The 24,468-nt window shown below is 40.2% G+C and overlaps 3 protein-coding genes across 8 annotated transcripts in view; 1 reads left to right on the top strand and 2 right to left on the bottom strand.

Annotated features, from left to right (window-relative positions):
• Positions 1-128: 128 nt before the first annotated feature.
• On the bottom strand, positions 129-19,656 carry MYSM1 (Myb like, SWIRM and MPN domains 1). 2 transcript variants are annotated; one of them, XM_056356567.1, is made up of 20 exons: positions 19,450-19,579; positions 17,777-17,852; positions 17,522-17,592; positions 16,418-16,495; positions 16,256-16,282; positions 15,655-15,733; positions 14,828-14,926; positions 13,441-14,201; positions 12,122-12,252; positions 10,824-10,927; positions 9,792-9,869; positions 8,592-8,680; positions 8,216-8,270; positions 8,081-8,131; positions 7,285-7,359; positions 6,812-7,000; positions 6,442-6,574; positions 4,402-4,507; positions 4,222-4,279; positions 129-3,394 (listed from the first exon to the last, which is right to left on the bottom strand). In XM_056356567.1, the coding sequence occupies exons 1-20, from the start codon at positions 19,524-19,526 to the stop codon at positions 3,230-3,232; spliced, it is 2,502 nt and encodes an 833-aa protein (XP_056212542.1). In that variant the 5' UTR covers positions 19,527-19,579; the 3' UTR covers positions 129-3,229. The 2 variants fall into 2 exon arrangements, with proteins under 2 accessions (XP_056212542.1, XP_056212543.1); XM_056356568.1 differs by lacking the exon at positions 7,285-7,359 and having other exon boundaries at positions 19,450-19,656.
• Positions 19,641-24,468, top strand: part of FGGY (FGGY carbohydrate kinase domain containing) — a 325,624-nt gene continuing 320,796 nt past the window's right edge. For 2 of the 5 annotated variants that reach the window (XM_056356584.1, XM_056356576.1), the window contains exon 1: positions 19,644-19,662. The gene's annotated coding sequence lies outside the window, so the exon portion shown is untranslated. Of the gene's footprint in view, positions 19,663-24,468 lie in introns of all 5 variants that reach the window. The other 3 variants (XM_056356586.1, XM_056356578.1, XM_056356585.1) reach the window with 2 other exon arrangements.
• On the bottom strand, positions 21,868-24,150 carry LOC130157218 (CARD- and ANK-domain containing inflammasome adapter protein-like). The gene has a single exon (XM_056356569.1). The coding sequence runs from the start codon at positions 24,148-24,150 to the stop codon at positions 21,889-21,891; it is 2,262 nt and encodes a 753-aa protein (XP_056212544.1). The 3' UTR covers positions 21,868-21,888.

Genomic DNA, 24,468 nt, shown 5'->3' with positions numbered 1-24,468 from the left:
GGCTGAAACAAAGCTCCCTCTAGTGCTGCTAAACTTGGCAACAACCACCCCGTGACTCGGAGTAAAGAGCGAGCAGATGTGATGATGCTCATGAGACCAGCGGCCGTTACAGACACGGGACACACCTCTCAGGGTACTGCATATACAGTCTTTATTAGCAGACTCGACCACGTCAGGAACACCAAAGCAGCAAGCAAAAGGAAAAAGGTACTTAATAACAATGGCAAGTGTCAACCTTTTTTGTTCAGCTGGTTTGAGGTCTGGTTTTGTTTGTTTCAGGGCTTTGTTTGTTTTCTTCAACTGAATTGTTCTCGGAAAATTACTTATTAAATAAAAAAATAAAAGGGCCTTCCCTTCACCTCCCCTGGACCCCGAGGCACGTATGCCGGTGACGCACTGCTGATACTGGACAGCAAAACTTGACTCAGTCAACACTCACAAAGGATGTCACTTCTGGCAAATACCATGGGGGGTGGGGGGTTTGGGTTTTCCCCTTTGTTTAACTTTTAAACTGTTGGCTCTTCCAGTTTAAACTGTATCATTCTATTTGGTACTCCAACATTTCCCACCTCCTGAGCAACAACTTGGCAAGGCATAACAGCTGGTCTTACATAAAGAAAGGGCAGATTAGTCTGCGAGAGGTACACAAACAAAGCTCGCGTGAAAAGAAAAGCTGGACAGATTCTGCAAGAAAAGTATTTAATGTCTTATATGTATTTGGTAGCAGAACTGGTAATATTAGTAAAATAGCTTTTTATCTCCTTAGAAGCATGCAACTTCCAAACTCATATGGTTAACCACACAGTCAAAATAAATTATGAAAAGCAGGTTAAGTCATTTTCTTACCACGGCTCCTGCCGATAGAATTATTACTTAGCATCACAAATGTGCTACTTCCAACTCACATACAACACCGCGTGACAGTACTGGGTTACGCTGGTACTAGCAGTTGCATTTCCGCTCACACCAGCCTGCTAATGAACTCTAAAATCCGGAGCCTGAGCGTGCACATCAAATGCTCCATAGTGCACCAGGCCTTCTTCTCAAGAGACAAACTGCTTCAAAAGCATGTTTTACTCAAAACTTGCCTTGTGCAACATCCCTGTTAAATCCAATACAACAACTGTCTGTCTTCAGTAATTTTAGTCATTAAAGAGAGAAGCAGCCAGCACAGCTACCACTACCTGAGTAATACCGACCTCCATCCTGAAGTCGCTGGAAACAGACCATATGTGGACAACAAACGTTACCTACCTCATACTTCTGTTACACAAGAGGATCAAAATTATCTTCCTACAAATCAGAACTAATTACAGCTTTTAGTACACACATTTATACTGTGGGTGATTTTTCTAGAGAGTAACCTCCGCAGAACTGCAAAAGAATACCTGACGCTGCAGACCACTCTGAGCTAAGCAGGGAAGGAACGCTGTCTCACCAGGAGCGTAGTTTAAACTAGAAATACAGAAAGCCATGCAGGATTTTTGATTAGCAAGCCCCAAAGATGACACTGTAGAGTATACGCAGACCGAGTCAACATGCCTTCTGTAGATGGATACACCAAGTTTGTACATGATACACAGTAGCGGGATGTGAAGCTGCACCCACCAGCAGATCCGAACACAGAAGAGAGCACAGACCTTCCCCAGTATTTTTAAGCCCGCAGCTCTTTAATCTGCACTGGGAGAACCACTGAGCATCAAGGGCTCACATTTTCCTAAAATTGGGTTCTGCACCATCCACGGAGAAAGAGCCTAACGTTTTATGAGGCGTGACAAACAAAGTCCTGTTAACTTCCTGGGAAGGAGTTCCCTCCTTGGGATGCAGCTCTACAATTTTAAAGCTTTTCAAACTCTTTATACAAATGAAAAGATGAAGTTAAAAATGTAAACATATAAAATCTTAAAATTCCTTTTATGTTACGTAGAACTAGATATACGCACATATAGGTTTTTTTAAAATCTGAACCAAGTCCATTGTCAGCCCCCTCTAGATATAAAGTCAAGGTCTTGCTTGCTTTATCCTTTCAAATATATTTCAGACCTCGCTGAGAAACTCTGCCCAAGATAAATCTGTGTAAATAGTTGTAACTGTGTACAAGTCAGGTTTCCTCATGACTTCAAAAGCAAAATTTAAGCGCATTTTTTCTGTAAAGGTTTAAAGTGATACAGCTCAGGAAACACTGCCAAGCTGCGATCAAGAAACTTCTCGATCAAGATCAATCCTCCTATGACTAATTTATATGAATATATACTTGTACGAAATGCTAACTGAAGAACTGACAAAAAGCAGTGTACTTTTATTGAACTGCACGTTATAGAGAAGACTCAATATAAAAGTTGGTGGGTTTTTTCTTTAAAAAGACAAATACTTTTCTGCTTGTTGCCCTCAGTTTGCCATCAGTCAAGAGCTCTTGTTTCCACAGGAAACAGCGGCAATGAGAAGAGGCCAAACCACAGCGATCTGGCAGGACAACGTAACACCTCCCCACAGAATGGAAGATCAGAAAGATTGCAACCTGCAATAAGACAGGAGTTATCATTTCCACTGGAAACAAGCACAACCACTACTGAGAAGTCAGGAGAACTTGCCAGCTTTTCCTCCCCGATACAGAAGCAAGACAGCAAAGAAGATGCCAAAAAGCTACTTGATCACAGGGATCAAGGGGGGGGGGGGGGATTAAAAAAAAATCAGATGATGTATTAAACAACAACTGAATAAAACTTCAGACCGGATATCAGGAAAGTTTGAAATCAGTGAGCTACAATATTTTCATTTCAGTTTCTCTTTTGTGAATTAATTCAAATTTATAATCTCTAAAGCATTAAGGAAAAAAATCATCCCGAGTTAGATGTGTACCTGTAGACAAAAAACAAGAAAAAATTCCTAAACTGGAAGACTTGAGCGAGGACAAACTCCCCTTGGAAACTAAAGCACAGTATTCTCAACAGGTTGTCCTTCTTCCAAAACAGCAGACTGTTGGTCAATCAATACTGTGGCACTCGTTTTTTTACAAAACATTAGAATTAAGTATTCCTCATGTAGTCAGCCCACACACGTTAGGGGTTTTTCAAAGTATGTTTAAACCGTAACAATAAGATGACACTGGATTCTTTAACAGTTACTACTAAAACAGACAATAATTCTGCAAAAGCTGACATAATGGGGAGGAGAGAAAGAAAATGAAAAAATAAAATCAGAATTCCATAACTGTGTTTTGTTAAAGCCATCAGACTGGCAATTCATTTGAACATGCATCCCCATTTTCTTCGGCATTACTCTTTTGCTCACTCTTGTACGTGGAAAGGAATAAGTTTTCTATCTGAGTCAGGAACTCTTCAGCAATGAAGCAGTTTGTTACCTTGCCCAAAGTCTTCCTCATGCACTCCAAAAGCTAGTCAAAAGAAAGAAGATTCTTTTTTTTAATTGTCAGTTTTCCTGAGTTTATTTTTTTTCCCCTTCTAGCCAGTAAGTTTTCCAAAACTATTCTGATTTATTTATTTAGGATTAACATTACAGAAAGCGTTCAACTGTACAATATATGTTCTAAAAAGGAACAGTCACACAAGAACACATGGGTGATTTAAAACCAATTACACAACAGCTAAATTCAAGAGTATTCTACCAAGTCAATTTTAGATTTAAGTTGTTTGTAAGTAAAGTCATGTTGAGAGGGAAAGAAAAATTAGAAGTGGGTAATTATTGCGTACGTGTTTTCTGTTTATGTCTTTCGCTTTGGGCAGATTTTCTGTCTTGTTTGTGCAATTAATGTTACAGCTGTAGTTATTTAGAACTTGCTAGCAATGACTACGCTGACTGGAAAATTAAAGTTGTCACTTATGCATGAGAAGCACGGCACAGCACTGCCTTCCTGATCGAACAAAGGACTAGGAAGCCCAGATCTGCTCTTGAAATACAGGCAGCTCTCACCACTGAAGGCATACAACACTCAACCATGATTAATTTGCCATCCATTCTCCTCCAAACAGAGGTTAAAACTCAGTATCTGCACTTAACCGCTGCCCCCAACCCTCTCAAACGAGCACTCTGATTTTCACCGTGTGCTTAACTACATAAGCTGCACCACAGAAGTCATTTTTTGTGATTAGTTTACCTCTCCGATTTGTAAAAATGTAACTTCAGGTGACTTCTGCTGATAGAAAGCAAATTTGTATTTGAAAAAAAAAATTAAATTAAAAAAGCTAAAAGTAGAAAACTTACTTTCTGCAAACAAGTCAGGTCAGAATCTCTATGAAAAATTTTATCCATGGGGACGCTGCTGTTGGAAGAAAAACAAATAGTAGTGCTGTCAAAAGCAGCCACACATCTTTACTAAAACATCAATATAAACATGCAAGAATTCTAAACTGGCTATTCTTTATAACAGAAGGAGACATATACCTATGGCAGAATCTGTATTTTTCAATTATCCACCTCGTTTTTTCAAATACTAATTCCCACTGAGGTTCCTCCAGCATCTGCTGTACTTCGAATTTGTAGGGCAGGCCTGTAATCAATTGAACATGGTCATTCAGTGTTGCTGGTACACTCAGCTTTTTTTCTTGTTTAGTTCTAAACGCAACCCCTTCCTTCCCCATCACCATTCATAATTTATTCCTGCCTGCAGAAGGCTGCAGCTCTGTTACTTGCCAGTGAAGTCTGACGCATTTCGGATTCCAAACTTCATTTTGGTGGAGCAGGGAACAAACTTGTTCTCCTCCCTGCCCTCGCCAATTCCTCACGCCATAAGGAAGCCCACAGAAACCAACAATGTAACAGAAAAATGGTGAAATAAATTGAGTTTTTACAACTTAGTCCCATTTTCATACTCTAAGAGCTATGTGGTTAAGTGAATAAAAAAGGTGGGGTTTTTCATGTATGAACTGGCTGATGAAGCGGCTGACTATTGTTCCAGATTTCAGAGGAATTTTTCTCCTAAAGGAAGAAATTCTAGTTTATTGCAGGTGGGGGAAGAGGAATTTTGAAAGTATTCCAAAGGAACACCAGAGTATTACTTGCAGAACACGATTCAGTTACCAAAAATCACGACGAAAGAGAGTGTAAATTTCAGTAAGTCATTAAAAATAAATTAAGAAAAAGCCTTTCCAAGAGCGTAATAATTTAATGAGATGAAACGCATGCTTTCCAACTAGACCTCAGGGTACGCAAAAAGAAAGCAATAAATACAATTTGCTATTTGAACACATCTCAAATGTGAAAAGCATTCAACGCGGAATGCGTTTTTAACTATTTATGGCTCATATGAAATACTCATTCTTATTCATTTGCGGAGTGTATAGTTCTATCCACTGCTGCCACGCTGTAATTTTTCTAAAGAGCCAGAGGAGACACCATTTTGTAACAAGCTGGTTTCAGGAGAGAGACATAAATATGAAGTCCTCTCAGACAATCAAGATGAAGTTTCTACGTAGTTTACCCCCACACCACGAGGGCGGGATGCATGGGGGATGCGGGCGAGATCAGGGGACTGTCAGTACGGCGAACAGGGAGTATTGCACAGATGTGGCCACCACTTCGCTTCCCCTGGGAGGAGGAAGCAAGCCTCCAGGCAGATGGTCTCCCTTGTGTACTTCCACAGGAAAAAACAAGAGGGGGAACTGTTGGCTCACACGGCCTCTGCTATTGCCTTGCCAAGGAAACTGGAAACCTTGGAGTCTGGATGCAAAAATCGTGACAAACAGGTGGAGGGAGGAGGAGAGCGAAGAGGCAGCTACCATAACCATAGACTGTTATCATGGGAATTCTCACATTAGGGAAGGAGATCTGATCACTTGAAACACCATAAATTTTGTGCGATACGTTCTTAACTCTTCAAGAAGGGAAATCACCCCTTTTTCAGGAAACGCCAGTGATATTTTTAATCAAGAATTTGTTTGCTTCAGTTGGGATTCATGCCAGCACACCGTTTCATCTTTCCCATCTTGTGCTTTCCTGGACAGCTGGCAAGTTTGATCCTTTGACCTTCTGACTGCAAAGTTACTCAAATAAGGATTTTTGGCCGCTAGAGCTGCCAATTCTTTGGTATTACACTTCTGTCTCCTTGATCAGAGGATCTGTTCAGAATTCTGTTACACAGCAAAGTCTACGCAATACACGCAGAGCAGGTTTCTCAGCTGTTCATATGGATACTGTGTGTAAACAACCCCAACCCCTGTCCCAAACCTTTAATTTCTTTCACAGATTGTGGGAAATGTTAATACAGAAAAATAATCTTCTATTTATACCTATTTATTCTTGTCATGACAGCACGGACTACTTGCAGGATTACTCTAAGTGAAATTCCTGGTTCTGTACAGCAGAAGTTACCAGCATAAATCTACAAATACCTGTTTCTCAAGTTCAAGAACAGACAAAGTTTCTCCTCTTAGTATCCAAAAGGAAAAGAAAAATGAAGTCAGTGGATAAAATACTGATACTTACGGTAGGAACCATCAGAACTGATCTCGTCACTAATGACTAGACAAGTAATCTGGGAATATGGAAGAGGATTATTTCGGTTGTAAGGACTTATAATCATTCCAATGAACATGGCACCACCCCTGGAGAAATAACTCTAGAAAATACAAAAACACACACAAAAAAAAGACACATACAAGAAATACAACCTTTTTCAGAACAGCATTCTGACATTACAAATGAATTAATGTCAATTTATCAATAAACTGATTTTAAGATGCATTACAGTGAAAATGGTATTTGATCATAAATGCCAGAGAGGCTTTAGGGTGGTTGGTTGGGGTGGGGTTTTTTTTCCTATTTATTTATTTTGAATGTACACACCAACAAGTACCTGGTATTTAGCTTGAGTGTCAATATCTCGTATGGAGGGGTTGGGGTCAAAGGCCGGGTGGGAATGGTACCACCCGATAACACTGTACCCTCTGGCAGCCAGCGTTTCCGAGGCCTGCGTCTGAGATACGGGATCCATCTCGCACTGCAGTCCTGTACTGAGACTATTGCACGGCTCTGCTGCACAAACCTGTTAAAAAGGTCTCCAGATGGATAAATGCAAGAAATCTCCATCAGTTCAATAAAACTTAAAGAATTTTAAGAGTCATATACCAGATCTTCCTCATGACAGAGGACAGGCCATCACTTGAACATAAGCGTAACTCTTAACATTCAAGACTACAACAATTAACTTCAACTTTCATATATTTAAGTTGTTGCCCTTCAGAAGTAATATTTACATCTATTCAAATTATATGTATTATCATAACAGTTTTAGTATTTTAGAGAAAACATAAGAAGACAAACACTTACTTCTACAATTTTATCAGCTTCAGAGTATCTTCCACCTAGCAGCCCTATTACTTCTGCCATAGATACATGAGAGTGCTAAAATGATATTAAACAGTAATTAAAGTCCAAGTGGTATCATTTCTCCTAGTTTCCCTCTGCAGACAACAGAATACATTGGCTTCACTGCAAGGGAGTAACTTCTCAATGACAAACAGAAGGAAAACTTAGGACAGCTAGGGATTCTCAAATACCCAGTGTTTCCACTTAAAGCAAACAGAAAAGATTACGCTTGATTATATACACGTTACACAAATACACTATACACTTCCATACATGCAGCAATGCTAGCTTTAAATACTGAACCCTGTGCAACGCTGAACAACTGCACAAATGTTGGTACAACCTCTTGTTCTTAAGATCAAACAACACCAAAAACAACAACCACCCCCCCACATTGCTCTATAAACACAACATCAATTCCCAGACTAGTAGAAAATTAATGTACAGGATTTCAAAATGGCAGTCTATTGCAGAAAGTAGCTTTAAGCGAATTATATTTCAAGTATGACAGACTGTAGTAGGTAGTAACACTCTTACTAGGTTTTCTAGAGGGTAAATGGTTGTACATTAAGCACAATATAAAAAAACCCCATGCATCTTTAGGGGTTTTTAATCTTTATTTAATACTAGATTCTCGCTTTAGGTCTGAATGCAAAGTACTGCATTTCTCAAATTTCTGGTGCTGCCCATTAAAAAAACAAAACCACAACACAACATATACATCATAGCTTTTTAAAAGACAAAGCTTAATCCTCACCAAATCCATTATTAAAAGTGCTTCGGAAGACACTTTCACTTGAAAAGGTTCCTGAAGTGATAAACACAATAATGAGTATAAGAAAAGTACCGTAAATAATAAAGCATTCTTGATTATTCACTCATGGGTACATACCTGTTTTTCTTCAGTGAACAAACAGCACGGTATCAGCTGAAAGGGATCAAAGGAACTATAAAATGAAAGAAAATTTCTCTAAAGATGTAGGACAATGAGGGAACGTTTCAAGTTTTCCACTGTCTCCTGGGCAGAGGAGGAATAATCTTGGGTTTTTTACTGGATTTTCCCATCCCATACTAGGATGACTTCCACCAAGTACAGAAACTTCACTACCCACACTCATGAATTTCCATATGAAACATTCAAACTGCACGTGTTATTTCAGACCATAACACATATAAATGATCTGCGGCGTTCCAGCCTGACACTATGCAAGACATTTTTTTCACTTCTAGAAGACCTATGTTTAAACATGATGTACATCAAATAATACCTTTTTATTTGTCTCGAACCTTTAGAAGATTTTGCAGGTTTCAGTTTTTCTTCCTCTCTTCTTCTTGCTAATTCTTCGGCCGATAGATGCTAAAAAAAATTTAAAAAATTAACTCTACCTTAATGTCTTAAGTGCTCTTTCAGTAGTGATTGCAAAACCAGCCCAGAATAAATTCTTAACACCAGCATCCTCTCGAGATGCTGTCGATTTGCGTTACAGGACTACCCGAGCCAGTGGGCAATAGCCCTAGCAGAATTGAGCAGTGTGAAAGTAATGACCGTCAGAGATCTAGTCCACAAGACGCCCGCTGAGAGAATTATTACATTCTCCAAGTCAATGAAATTCAGTAAAATCACAGCCTGTACAGCAAATCATGCACAAATGCAAGTGTGATTGGCGAAGGAGAAAATCCACCCTTACAATCCATGCCCAGAATTTCTCATGACCCTTCGTTAGGGGTGTTTTCAAACTAAATTTCCATCCAAATATGTATTTTGCAGAAAGTGTTGGAATTACTAACCACAGTTACTCAAAAACAGGTATGGTGTTATAACATTATGGAATTGTTACAGATACTCATGACTGAAGGTTGCAAATATAAGTGGGTTTCTAGACAGCAAAACCAGGATGTTTCCAGTTCTTCACTTTTTGTATAATTTGAAATTGTAGGAATGAACAAGTGGATATTTTCTTTCCGAGTCTTCTATGAAATATTTAAACTTGCACGATTTTTCCAAGGACTTAATAAACCACAGTATTTCTGGGGATATTGCTATACCCAGAATGTTAAGACTCAATCACGTGCATTATAAACACAAAGAAACCATACAGGACTGAAAAAATAACATTTACATGTCATTCTCCTATCCCCTACTGTTAGCTTTAGTAAGGCAGTTAACTGAAAACAAAGGGTCATGAAATCTCCCACAAGACAAGGCGAAGAGCTTTATGGGCATAGAAGAGTGAAGGGCACTACACGCTCACAACAGGAACACCTTTGCAAACACCAAAGTACATTTGGATTTATCAGCAGCATAAAGATGTAACAGCTGCTACATCATTTTCAAATTATTGCTTCCACAAAGAGAGGTTAAGTACCTATTACACAACTGTTTCCCTTACCTATTTGATGCAACACCACCTGCTAGCAGTTAGTCAGAATTAATTCTTTAAGGAAAGTTTAAAAAACAGAAGGGTTACCTCAAATGTTTGTCCTTCCAAATCCTTTGCATCACACCAGTTTCCCCAAGGGTCTCGCACGCGCCGTCTTCTTGTACGCTGCAGCAAGCAAATCAACGTCAGTCAAGGTTCTTACTCCTGAAAAAACTGCTTCACTTCATCAGCCGTAAGAACATTGTCCAAAAGGCTACTGCCACACGAATGTTACTGACACTATGACATATTTCCAGAAAAGAAAGAACACCCTGGAGTCCTGCAGAATGAAGTAGTTCACCATCTGTCATGAAACACCTCAGTGAAATTTTTGGGTTTTAAGGCTGTAAACCATAACACCTGGTTGATGTTCCATGGATCATCAACATTTCTGACAGCAACAGCACATTATTATCCAGCTCTGATTTATAGCTCAGACAATACAAAAAGCTATAAACCCAGTATGTTTACATCTAGTGTACATTACAGTTCTTTACATTTCAATTTATTTTTTTTAGTGGGATTGATTTAGTTATCCTCTCACCAATCGATTTATATTGCTGTGAAGTACTTTAAAATTGCTACGTTAAATGTGAATATGAAAATTAAACCTGGCAGGCCTTGGTAGTTCATGTGGTTATAAATGCGTTACCATCGTACTTAACTGTGTGCATAAGGCTCTCTGTAAGCCATATCATATACCTACCGTACCTAACAGTTAAAATGGAAGCAAGTTAATTACATACTACCACTGCAATCCAGTAGTTTCTGGCTAATTCAGGCTAACAGATTACAGAGAGGTGGGGAGGAACGGGTGAGGGCTGAGGGAAAAGACTGAAACACAGTCGTAGTGAAGTACCTGAACAGAAACCAAGCGTGTAAGATAGCAGACATTAGGGCAGACACCTCTCAGACAGCAGAACTTTTACTCAGACTGACACTCAAATTACAGGGCATACCAATGAAACTGCAAACTGAATGAGAGGAAGATGTTTCCTGACATGCCCTAGCTTGAAAATGAGAAGACCTCCTTCACACTGAATGCTTTCTGCTGCCCACCGCCCCTTTACCAGAACGTACCATGGATTGCAAGCGCTGAGCAAGCTGGTATGCCTCCACTGTGTCTTTGCCTTCTTTGGATCGTGTTTTATCAGCTGGTTGGGGCCGGTTATAGACAGCCTGTTCTACAAGATACAGAAGAGAGATGCACTGTGCTTCAGTAAAGTATGTAGCCACTTACTACTGGTACAGACCCAAGAATGACATAGGTAAGACGTTAACAACAAATGCCATAAAGAAAAAAGCAACAAAAAGCCCACAGTGAATAGACACCTCTTGGTCACATTACTGACTGATGATATAGCCCTCGCCCACTACCACAGCATTTTTAAGACAGGAAAACCTCCTTCCTTATTGTTATTTTTAGTAACATTTACTTCAGACGAAATGTATCTGCAGGACATTGCTACTCTCCTAGGTGACTGTCATTCAGCTTCAGGCCAAAATCAACCCAGAGACTCTAAAACTACATATAAGTTTTATAATTTACATATAAATATTTTATAACTCTATGTTACAGGTGTACATATATGCTTTTAACATATCACCTAATTTTAATGTTTGAATCTTGTAAAAAAACTAGCCCTGAGGATGAAGACATTGGTTTTTATTTAGGAAGCAGTTATAATTCAGTCGGCAAAAAGAAACAAAACTTGAATTCTGTCATATGTGGAAGGAGGGCAGAATTTCAGATACAGCAAGTATCAGGAAAAAAATCCACCAGACAAAGAAAAGAACAAAACAAAAAAAATGCAGCTGGCGTGTGGTAAACAGGGGGCGGGGGGTGGGGGGAAGAGGAAGCAAAGAGAAAAGGTCTTGTGTAAAACCAAAAATCCATAATCTTGTAAGCAGGTTACAAACTCCTTAAGATTTTCAAAGGTCATGAGAGACAATCTTCTCAGAAAGTCCTTCCTAGTAAGGATTAATGCGTATCCTTCTGTGTCAGCAGTACACCCTAACATTAAGTAGTCCTTCAACATTAGCACCAAAATGGGCTATGGCCATATAGGCTGGAACACAAATATACTAAACACAGTCCAAAGAAAGATTGTCTTCTTCACAACTTAAATGTAACAACAAGTACTATTTAAGACATTAAGAGTACAGAGAATTTAGAAGATTATCCACATGGATACTTGATTCTGATACAGTGCAGTCATCCATGCTTCAATGAAGTGAACTTACGACTTTTCTTTTAAAGACACATCTACTAACCTTAACGTTTAGCCTTCACATGAAAACATTCATTTTAATAAAAAAACCCCTGACAGTCAAACAAGAGATGCGTTCCGAATTGATTCCAATAAAAATATCTTTACCACAGCCAAAGTTAATTGCTCCTATTAATTCCAAGTAGGTGTGGATCCGTCCAATGCAATTAACATCACCGCAGTTCTTCAGGCCTGGACGTACAGAAGTCTTATTCAGGTATTTGGGTTTACATCTCTCCCTAAAATAAAGCATAGCACATTGTCAAATAGTAAAACAAATCATGGAAGGAGGAAGGAATTGTGTGGCTTAAGCTGAGGCTAAGAGGAGCCACTGAAGTGTTTTTTTTCCTTCCACAATGCACACCACTGTGCAGGGCAATCACAGCAAAAAAAGAAACTTCACAAAACGCAATTTATTTTAGGGTTATTCACACACATCCGTAATTATGCAGAGTGAAACTTATGTCCCATGTGTTAAAATAAACTCTTTGACATGACTGGTGCCAGGAAGCAATGAATTACTTGGAAGTTAAACTGATAGAATGTATTCATTAGATTAGTTTAAATAGCTCATATAATCACAGGATTCCTCCATGTAATAAATAAACCTGTTTTCACTCTTTATGCACTTATTACTTGCTTTTAAACTGATACTGAATTGTTTCAGCTCAACACTTCTCTGGTACGGAATTCTAGAGTTTCTCTGCAACTAGAATAAGCTGTCAATACACAAGATAAGTGAACAAGGGCAGAGTTAAACTCAGCAATTCTGCCTACTTAAAAGCAAGCTAACAGACACAAGCATGCAGAACTGAACTGCTAATAGAATAACCTGTGTATTGAACTGGCTCCCACAAATCACTACAGTTCCTTAAACTGATTCTTTGAAGATGGAATATAAAATATTCAAGTGTGCAAGCACTACTCCAAACTGATTCTTAATTTGAAGCATTATTTTGGTCAACATTATTGGCTCTAGCACAGACTATTTCTTCTAGCTGCCCTTCTGTAAAGGCAGTACCTACAATGCTACAGACCTCATTACCGAATTAATTTAATCAGTTATTTTGAGGAACGATTTATTAAAACCATATATGCATTCTTACAAGACGATAAAAATTGTAATAAATTAACATAACTAAAACGGATGCAGCCTGTTCTGGTATAGGACACTACTCATTTTCATAACACTTTAAAGTATTTTTATTTTTTAGCTTCCAGAATGCCAGAAAAAAAACCTGGGAAGACTCAAAAGAAGCATTAATAATCAGAGCTGTTCACTGGCAATCTTTATAATGCCACCATAAAATTAATTTTACTCTTTTCAGAAGCAAGCTGTTAGTACTAAGCAGTGTTTTAACTACAACAAAGCAGGACACAAGTCATCCTCACCACTTACTTCAATAAACGTAATTATTGCATCTTACCATTGATCCAAAATATAATTCCTAATTTTCAAATAACGCTCTGGTGTTTTGGCCTGACGCCCTTCAAAAAATTCAGGAATAGCTTGCTTTTCTTCTTCCAGAATGATGCTTCTGTCAACCTCCACTTCTTGATCAGGTGGCTTAAGCTCCTCTGCTTCTTCTTGATGATCCTCATCCACTTGGCAGGGAGAAGGAAAAAGCAATCCATTATCAGCCAGGTCTCTCTGTTCCTCATTAAGCTCCTGGTCAGTTACCGGTCTAGTACCACGAGATGTTACTAGTCTGCCTTGTTCAGCTTTCTCAATAAAATTATTGTATTGGTGGTAATCTAAACTCACAGATTTATCACCATTCAGGTGCTGAGAACATGTTGCAGCGACACCTGGAAATACTAAGGCATCCACTGTATCTTGCTTGGTATGTTGAGGATCTTCTTTAGGTAAAGAAGCTGCAGAACTGTGTCCCACAGGTGAAAAAGCGTGTTCCACTCCCTTTGTTTCTTCAACTGGACTTTTTGAAATAGATGATTCAGATTTTCCAGTTTCTTGCTGGAAGGTAGGAGAAAGTATTTCATCCATGTCATCAGTTATGTCTACTTCCTCATCATCTGACAACTTCTCAATTTTCACGGCATTCAGATTGGGGTCTGCACGGCCTCTCAAGACCCCAGATGACCATGCTTCTACCCTTATCCCATCTTCAATGGGAAGGCTGCTCCCACGCTGACTTTGCTCTTCTTTTTGAGAGTCACCATTTTTTGCCTTAGGAAAATACAAAGTATTTTTAGGAGGGAAAAACAAAACGATCCCCTCTGACTCCCAAATAATTGGAACTATTTTACTTGAACAGCAGATAATCTGAAGCGTTTCTTCCTCATCTCATCCTTTTGATACATTTTAATCTATCACAATTGACTTCTACACAGCATTATAGGTATACTTCTAGCCCAAGCGTGAATTAGTATGTATTTCTATTCAAATGAAAATAAATCATTAATAATCAAATAAACCTAAACAGTAGTAATTCCTTCTTAAAACTCTCCCTAAGTCTCAAATAAGGCTAAAGCTAAAACTACAACACACAGCTGTATAGTGGAAAACAAGTATTTTCAGACGAACGACCAACAGCATAAGAGACTACAAGTGTATACATTTATTTATTTATACCAACAATAAAAATAATGAAGCCATTCTAGGAATTTGCAATCAATTCTGACTTCATATTTAAGTCTGCAAATAAGCATATTCCACTTCTCTGAATATGGGAATAAATAGAGTACATACTTTTAGCAGCAGTACCTTGAGAAGACAGATTTAAACCAAGCTATGTGTACAACAGCACACTTGCCCAACAGCCCTTTTGCTAATACAGAGATAACGCTGCTTACCTTGTTCTTAAAATACTGCCGAGCATAGCTCTTTACTTGTAGAACAGTACGACTTCCAATCAACTTGGCAATTTTCGTCCACCGGCGGCCAAACTTCACCTAGCACAACAAAGCACATTTAAGTTACCCAAACTGTAACATACCAGACACTGCACTTTATGTGTCAAAAGAGTTTAAACACTCAATTATTCAATTCAAAAAATTCAAAAAAATACATACAAATGTACAAACAGTAACACAAACCCACGGTAAAGAACCTCACTATCCATATTGTACCAAGAAAATTGCATCCAACAGTAGGAATTATAGCTATTCTGCCTGACTAGATGATCATCTTCACCCAGCTGAAGTACATGGTGAATTTTGCTGCCTACTAACCCAAGGAATTCTACTGAAACAAATTTGTGCTTGACAAAGCAAACACTCCGCACTGTACCACCATATACTCTAAAAACCTTACAACAGTAGTTAAAGGACTTAACTTTATTAGCTGATTGGCCTCAAGAACACATTATATTTCCTGTAGTTAACTAAAGCATTATGATTGTAAAATCCATAAAGCTGTGTACTTGAAATAGTTTGTGATCTCAAATTGTAATCAGCCCCACATGAACAAAATCTGGTAAACAAAATCATCTTGGGGGGGGATTCATCAATATAAGTCTGATTTATCATTACAGCCTTTGTAGATGGCAATTATTTTTACACATTAGAAGTATAAAAGCAGAAACAGATAAATAAAACATGCTTATTTATATTAAATATAATTTTATTTAAGATAAACTAATGACTTCTATTCAAAATACTACCTATATAAAGAAACTTACCAGTCCTTGTTCAAACAGTTCTTTCTCTTCAGACGTCCACTTCAACGAGTAGCTAGCTGATTTTGCAGGTGATCGCACCCTTGAAAAACAGGAAGCAGAAGTTAGTGCTTTCTTAAAAACATATATTCTCAAATCCCAGCAACTGAAGGCAACTTCTGGCAGGAAGACTACTCCCCATCTTCGGTAAAACTCAAGGTAAACGTGAATGTGACTGATAAATAAAATATTGAGAATTATGTCAGCATCTCCATCACAAAGGAAGATGGCAAGGCAACACAATATTCACCAGCAACTAATGGTATAGAAATACACAGAAGCAGCAAACAGAAAAGTTCAGGCAAGAAAGCTGACTAGAATTAACAAGGGTTTTTTTCAGAAGGACCACTGTGCTACAAAAACCAAAATAGTTTACTACAAGCCAGTTACTACAGACGGCAATATTTCTTTGCATTGAAAGGTCTCTTAACCAAATTTGCACAGCCAAACAGAAAGGAACTAAGGAACTGTAAGGTTTGGGGTTTTTTTTAAGTAGTATCTGTTAACTTAATAAAAAACAGATGCCACACTTAAAAATGCAACACACTCATTAAAATGTACATACATGACTTTTCCAGTTTTCTTATGTGGGCTGCAAATAAAAAAAAAGTGAAAATAAAAATTAATAATTGTGATGCTGTTGTGTATCTCAGCAAACCACCTTATTCTGGAAGGACTTTTCATTTCTTCTCATCCAACTGATAATTTTTGCCAGAACACAGCTTACCTTTTCATAGATCTTTTCTCCACTTCCTTTTGATTGAGCCATATTTTTTCAGAAAGTGATTTATTAGATAAATAATATCTGAAATAGTTAAGTTTTCAAAACATCAGAGATATTTGTACACATGAAAATTCTAATAATCATATAAATTACACTGGTTCATAATTATTCAGCATGTAGAAGCAAATATGCACTGCTTTCAAAACTGAAATAAACTAGTAGAAGTGTGTGAAATGGTCTAACGCACAAGGAAGTGACATTTGACTTCTGAATCCCCACACTCATTTTACCTGCAGTAAACTGGGTATCCTGTTTCTACAACAGCATTTCTCTTTTTTGTCTTAGAATATAAATAAAGTAATTTTCATTGTGCTGGTACCTTATCTACTTTCAAATTAAGTCTCAATAATTCATTCTATTAGGAAAACTAATTGCTTTATTTTCTTGTTTCTCTATTACTGAATATTATTACACGCAACTTCAAAAAGAGCATGAAAATAAATTAGCCCATGATTTCTATTACTATAACCTACCTAGCAGCTGGCAAGGCCAACTTAAGCCATAGAGGCTACTACTGGTAAGACTAATTAAGCAAACACTGCTTAAAAAAAGAGAAAAATAAAAAGCAGCAGCTCCTCATTCCTGTTTTCATCTTGCACACTGGCAGAAGTATGAATGATGCCAGACAAAAATCAGACAGTAAACCAGCCCAAGTGAAGAACAATTCAGCAAAAAGAACTAGCTATTTTTAGCCAGATCAGCTGTTTGATCAGGTTCACTATGAAGCCACACAAATAGCCGCATCAGCACAACACCAGAGGTGGCACTGAACAAGCAGTGGAAGTGGGGACAAATATTGCTGGTTTTGGTGCCAGCGCCAGCTTAAGTCTACAAGCTTTGGACTGATTTTCTGAAGAATCAGAAGCATCAGAGGAAGCTTCAGGTAGCTAGATGATTAATACAGGGGTCCTCCCTGATTTCTGCAGTCTACCTACAAGATGACAGTGCTTCAGTGATCTTAAGAAAAGGTTCGTCCAGTTCCTTTGGAAACAGGGTGTTTTTTGTTGTTCTACGGAAAAACATACAAGCAAACTGGCAAAAGGATACTCTTCTTCCATCAACATTTTCTCAATGACAGCCCTGTTTTCTTCACTAATGCTGCTATCCAACGTCCATGGCTGCAAACAATGCAAGTACGTTTTAATACTTGAATTCTGTCATGTGTTACTTGAGCATCAAGAATCAATACATAACAGGACTGCTTAAAAACCTGAAAGACCACATACATGGAGAGAAGAGAATGGAGGAAACAGAAGTTCTGATAACCTTGCTAGAAGTACCATTCATTTAGAAAATACTTACGAGACTGTTGTCAGTTCTCCAAGATGAATCAAGATAATGATCCTGCAGCAGGCCTGAAGCTGTGTTTTCATCATCTCTGAAAAAAATTCCAGCATTCAAAACAACGCAAACATATTCAAACAAAATTAACACTGTCAGAGTTAAAAAAAAGATACAGTAGATAACAACAACATTAACAGAAGATGACAGAACTAGGTATTAAAACTAAATTATTATATTGCAGACTTATATAACGTTACCCTCTTATTGTATTCCATTAGATGCAGCATAAATCCCCCCTTCAGTAAATCATCTTTTTTAGTAATCTCAGTAGCAACTCCTCACCTATCTCACTGCGGACTGTACAAGACACCAGTGAAACCCTGAATAGTAAAAATTCTCATCCAGAAAAACTAAAAGCACAAGTGACTATGTAAAAAATACACACATGAAAGAAAACAGAATTTTACGGACAAATAAAGAACTGCATTTTTGAATATTAGAAGTTTTATTGAGTTGTATTATCTCCACGTGACATTTCTGCTTTTTTCCCCCAATAAGGTAAAACCACCCTGTTCTTAAGACAAACCTGTTTTCTTCCCGAGGAAAGCTCATACTTACATGAGGTTTAATAGAATCCTACTGTACAGGGTTGTTAGTGCTCTGAGGGACTTCAGATCATACTTGATCTTTTCTGTAAATAACTACTTATTAGTTTTAGAAATTTGTCACCGATTAAGGTCATTGATCAACTGTCTCCTACTTTAATGCAGCATAAAATCTCCTTAGTAATTCATGTAATTACTCGTTTTCAAAAATCTTTTGCTTCTAGAACATTCAGACTTCTCTAAAGACTCGTTAGCCCTATATCCCTTCCAATGCTAGTAAATTAAACTCAGCTGCTACTCCAAACCGCTTTGCATCAGCAGTTCAAACCCCTCTTTAGAGGTAAGGATAAATCCCCATGTACAGCCAGAAACCAACACAAGTCCTGTTTGTTGTATTTTGGAGCATGTCGAGAGATGGGCCAGATGAGGAGTGCCCTTTGGCCAGCAGTCCACCTCCTGCGGTGGCAGGTGCTGCGCTAGGATAGCGTGCGAGCGGCCACTGCCTCTGGCACAATCCCTCAGCCTCTCCCAGCCTGTGTAATAGCCAGGTTTGGAGTTACAGCTGCTTCACTCACTTCGGCACGTTTACAGACCCCTTACCATGATGTTGTCCAACCAGTTTTCTGAACCTTCCCACGTCCAGCTGTCTGAACCCTCTGTGCCCACAAGTTCACCACCCGTTATGCCACGCAGGTTCTTCCTTCGGGCTGTGTATCCCAAAGGATTCTCCCAGCACTCCCACCGAGCGCCCCCATTTCGCGGGCCGCAGGGCCCACGGCGCCGGCTCTGCACTCACCTCAGCGGCTCCGCAGGCCCCGCGGCCCCCGCTCTGCCCGGTGACGCTCCACACCGCCACCCCCGCGCCCCGGGGCCCCTCAGCGAGACCCCTGGGTCTCTCCCCCGAGGCGGAGGGAAGGCCCGACGGCGGCCGGGACCCCGGGCAGCACCTCAGAAAGTGGCAGCCGCCCCCGCCGCCTCCTCAGGCTAACTGCCGCCGCGCTCGCACAAACCCTGCCCGCCGCGGGAGGAAGGGGCAGCGCTACCGCCGAGGCAGAGCTACCAGCTCACCAAACGGCCCTCACTCACCCGGGCGCCGTCTCTCCAGGCACAGCTGCCGGGTCCCCTTCGATATCCACCTCCAGCTCCTCAGCAGCCGCCGCCATGACACCGGCCCCGACGATCTCGCGAGACGCGGCGGCGGCGGTTGGGCGGGAACGGGGCGCGGCGCGTGCGCGGTAGCCCTTGGTGAAGCCGCGCCCTGAGGAGAAGCCGGGGCGGAGGCGGAGAGATGGCGCAGGGGTAGGCGGGGCGCGCCGAGGGCAGCTGAGGGCGAGCGCGGGGGAGAGGGGTGGGTGTCAGGCAGGCATGGGGGAGCGCGGGGGCCTGCGGGGGGAGGAAGAGCAGGGCTGCGGCAGAGGGAGGTCGGAACCCGCCCAGGCCGCTGTCGCCGGGGGGTCAGTCCCGTGAGGGTGGGCAGCCCTGCCTCAGGGCCGCGGGGCGGCGGGACCCGTCCGGCAGTCGCCTGTCCCGGCTGGCGGCGCTTTAGCCAGCCGCCCGCGGCGAGCCCAGCCCGGCCTGGCTGAAGAGGGACCCTGTGGCGGTGCATCGTGCCGCAGGTGTCGGTGTTTCTGGCCTCTGTGTGCCTCCCAGCGTGCGGTTGTGGCTTTTCGTTCATCTGGAAGGTGACAGCAGCGGGATGTTGTGTGGGTCGGGTTGAAGTGTTGTAAATACAGCTATAAAAATCACAGGTTTACTCTCATACGCTCTTAAGTCTGTCTTTCACCTCACAAGAAGTATTTGGCCCTTCGTGGTAACTGGCCTTCTAATCGTGTACTGAAGGGAGGTGTGAAGAGCCAGGAGGGCTGATTATCGCTGTGTAGAAAATGACCACAGAGAATCTTCCATCGACTCAAGAAAGCTTTTCTGTTTTAAGAGATGACAATACGAGTATTTTGAACCAATAAACTCTGTTGCAACCTTTTTATTCTGAACATCTTTGTGCTGGAATTGATTTGAAGGTGAAATTAATAAACAGCAAATATGATTGTTTTCATTATCTCTACTTCAAAACACAAAATCTAGACATACCATTGCATGAGGAAAATCTAGACATAGCATTGCATGAGGAAAGACAGAAAAATAATTGTTACAATCTCAGGATCTGTCAATGCCATGTCATAGGGTATAATACAGAAATGTCTAAAGAGGGTCCAGTCCAATACTGAACCGTAGAATGGTTTGGGTTAGAAGGGACCTTAAAGATCATCTAGTCCCAACACCCTGCCATGGGCAGGGACGTAATAGTGTTATTAGACATCATGGCATTAGGAGAGTTCTGAGCACGCACTACTCTAGTTGGTTTATACCAAGCCTCTTGGTAGGATTTATTAGCATGGGGAATGAATCTAGTAAAGCTAGAACAGAGCAACCCCACACTTGTAAATTTGCAGGGAGATGTCTTCTGATCTCCAATTAGCTCAGAGAGCAATACTGTAATAAGCATAGGTAGAGGAATGAAGGCAGTGGGTTGATTAACATTGATAATATGCAGCTGTAGCCTTGCTTCGAAGGCAGTGGGTTGGTTGACATGGAAGATGTGCAGCTGTAGCTCATTCCGCTAATAGCCCTGAGGAGTGTGGGAGGGGAGGCTGGATGGAGGAGGAGCCTGGAGCAGGAAGAAGGCAGAGGTAGCAGAGACAAGGAGCTGAGTGATCTGGCCTCAGGACTATAGAGAGGGCATGGACAGTAGAACCTGACTGATGGTAAAGTCTTTTGTCACTCACTGGCTTGTTTGTGCTGCGGCAATTGGTGCCCCATGTGAGGCAAACTGATTTGGACTAAAATTACAACAAGCATAAACCAAGCTAATACTATATTACCTCAGGAGAGCCAGTGCTGTTCAGCTCTTTGCTACCCTGCTTCTCCTTTGGTTCAGTTACAGCTGTGGAATAAGTTGGATCAGCTCAGGCATACAACCCTGGAGCAGGCATGCATGGCTGGACTGAAAGGGAGAGCAAATCAATCTCTTTTTGACAGCACCTTTGCAGTTAGGTCTGCACAAGCTAAACAAAACTAGTGTTATCGACTCCAACATCTCTATGCTCTATATCCTTAAGGATGCAGATGTCTCCTTATTCATAATAGATGGCTTTATAAAATTTGATTTTACCAAACAATGCTTAACTAAGCTACCTATACAAGCTAATAGCCGCATATATATAAAAAGTTATTTTGCATCTTTTTTTCTGTAAATCTTTATTTCTACTAGTGGATGTCATACACAATGAGTTTAAGACTGGTGCTTTTTAAATAGGTTCCAAGTATGAGATTCGTGAGAGAAGCAAAAGGCTAATCAATACTTAGAAGTTCAACACTGTCTTTAAGATCCTTTTTTTCCATGGCCTGCTTTGATTGTTAACTCTGACTGCCCTAGCAGAATTCTTAATCATACTGGGCAAAAGTACTATCCAAATTACATTGAGAGAGAATTCTGCATTTAAATTTAGAAGTCTTTTCTTTACATCTTCATTTTGTTATTAACATTTTCTTTTTCAAAAGTGTTACAATTTGAGCCTGATTTTCTGTTTTATTACATTCTGCTACTTGCAATGGGGTCTTTTTGAGACTATTAGCAGCTAGTAAGTTTGCTTTATCTCCTTGTGACCAGTTTATGAGGGAATTTACAGCATTAAAATGACCAGCCTTGCACGCACAATGCAATGGGGTATTCTTGCTGCTGTCTAAGGCATTAATGACCGCCCCGTGGCTCAGCAATAGATTTATCAAGTCGCTGTGTCCATATTCCGCTGCGATATGCAGTGCAGTCTTTCTCCAAATGTTTCTATCATCAATATTTTTATTTTTCCCTGATGTCAGAAGAATTTTTATGATCTCTGTGTTTCCTTTAATGGCTGCATAGTGCATTGGAGTGCATCCATCCATGTCCTTAACTCCACATCTTCCCTGTCTAGCTAACAGAACTTTCACGACACTGAGATGTCCTCTCAGAGCTGCAGCGTGCAGGGGAGTCTTTTTCTCTTTGTCTTGTGTGTTGGGGTCCGCTTTGGCGTTCAGAAGCATCTCTACCATTGTTTTGTCTCCTCTTTCAGCAGCAAAATGTAAAGGGGATTTTGACTGCTTATCCTTAACGTTAACATGGGCTTTGTGGTGCAACAGTTGTTGGGCAACATCAGTGTTACCTCTTCGACTTGCAATATGCAGGGGAGTAACAAACTCATTAGTGACAGCGTCAATTTTGGCCCCAGCATTAACTAAAAGGCCAACTAATGCTCCTTTATTATGAAGTGCAGCAACGTGGAGTGGGGTTTCATTGGCTTGGTTCATAAGGTTAGTTTCCATCCCTTTGTGCAGAAGCAGATTTACGATGGAAGCAGCCCCAGCTTGAACTGCAAGATGCAAAGCTGTGTCTGAAGCAGGAGTCTTTATTCCAAAGTTTGCTCCTTTTTCGATGAGAACTTTTGCTGATTCAAATTTGCCTGTTTCACATGCCAGGAGTAAAGGAGTATACTGCATGTCATTGTAAACGTTTATATCTGTACCTCTGTCAATTACAGCTGCTACGATTCCATGCAGATTTTTCTGTACAGCTCTAAAAAGAGCTGACTCCATTATGTCAGATGACAAATCTTTAGAATATTCTAGTAGTGTTTTGAAGATGGATGGGTGGTTGCTGTTGAAGGCTCTTTCGACCATGTTGGAATCAACACTGGCTCCAGCTGCTAGCAGTACTTTCGCAGTATTTTCAGACCCCTGAGAAACAGCGTAACTGAGAGCAGTCCATCCTTTTTCATCCTTTCCATCAGTGGAGGCACCAGCCTTTAAAAGCATTTTTGCCACACTGCTCTCATCTTTAAGAGCTGCCATGTGCAAAAAGTTGTGCTGGTTCCTATAGCTTCTTGCCTCTTCTTTCAGGAACATCTTCAATATGTGACTGTGGTTATTCTGTGCAGCCAAATGAAGTGGTGTCTTGCCTTCTGCATCCGAACCGTACATAAAAGCGCCATGTCGGAGAAGCACTTTCACTGCATCACCATGGCCTTTCTCAGCAGCCCTGTGCAGTGGTGTTCTGCCTTCCTTGTCCTTCACATCTATCTTTGCACCTTTGCTGATCAAGTACTCCATTATCGTTAGATGTCCATTGGCGGCTGCAACATGCAGAAGTGTTTCTCTTGAAGAGTTTAGTGCATTTATATCATTATCTTTCAATGTTTTCTCTAACTCAGAAAGATAGCCTTTAGCAACTGCATCAAAGACGCCAACATCAGCAGAATTTTTTCTAGGTTTTGCTGCCCTTGAAAGTTGAGTTTCTGCTTTTTCCTTCTTAATAGCCCATTCTTGATTTTTTCTTCTAGGACTGTGGTTTTTTTCCTGGTGCCATTCACTGCTATTTTCAAACCAAAACTTGTCTTTTTCGAGTAAATATCCAATCAGTTGCCTTCTAGCATCTCCAATGCTTTCATTTACTTCACTGACATATTTTCTCATCTTGCTGTAAAGTTTTGGCTCCACTTGCTTTAAACATGGGTAAAAAAAGAGCCTGCAGGCTCGTTCACCTTGAGAAATCAGTATGTCTAAAATTCGTGAGTTCTTTTCTGTTCGTGTCCTGTAGAAATTCATGACCATCTTTTTTTCTGGGCTAAAAATACCATTGTCTATCAGCCAGTTCAGAAGATGGTCTGGGTCGTTTATGCCTTCTGCCAGCTCTTCTTTTTTAGTTCTTAGGACTTCAATTGCATATGGATTTGTAAACAGGTTAGTTGTATGCATGATCATGTTGATAATCAGAACATGAATTGAGCTATTTGGTGTTTGAAGTTATATGTGAAATAGCAAAGCAGGCTCACATCGTTTTACACATTTTTTTTTAGAACTATCAATCAACAACTGTTGCAGTTCAGTGATAAATCTTTAAAGAATGAAAAGGAAATAAAAACTCCCTCACCTTCGGTTTTCTAGTTGTTAGAAGTCCTTTGATCTTCTCTGTTCTTCCTTAGCAACAAGTGAAGTTTAATAACAAAACAAAAATCTGTGATATGTAAAGATATTCCACTTGGAAGACTTCTTCCAGATTTTTTATGCATAATT

The sequence above is a fragment of the Falco biarmicus genome, chromosome 11, assembly GCF_023638135.1.
Source record: "Falco biarmicus isolate bFalBia1 chromosome 11, bFalBia1.pri, whole genome shotgun sequence".
Classification (NCBI taxonomy): Eukaryota; Metazoa; Chordata; class Aves; order Falconiformes; family Falconidae; genus Falco; species Falco biarmicus.
This window is presented reverse-complemented; position numbering and strand designations above follow the sequence as displayed.

Excerpts from the sequence above, each read along its gene's own strand:
- MYSM1 (XM_056356567.1), bottom strand. The coding sequence starts at position 19,526 with ATGGCGGCGGCTGCTGAGGAGCTGGAGGTGGATATCGAAGGGGACCCG. Across the intron at positions 17,853-19,449 it reads CCTGGAGAGACGGCGCCCGG|AGATGATGAAAACACAGCTT; the intron begins GTGAGTGAGGGC and ends AATTTTTTTCAG. Across the intron at positions 8,681-9,791 it reads TGGAAGGACAAACATTTGAG|CATCTATCGGCCGAAGAATT; the intron begins GTAACCCTTCTG and ends AATTTTTTTTAG.
- LOC130157218 (XM_056356569.1), bottom strand. The coding sequence starts at position 24,150 with ATGCATACAACTAACCTGTTTACAAATCCATATGCAATTGAAGTCCTA.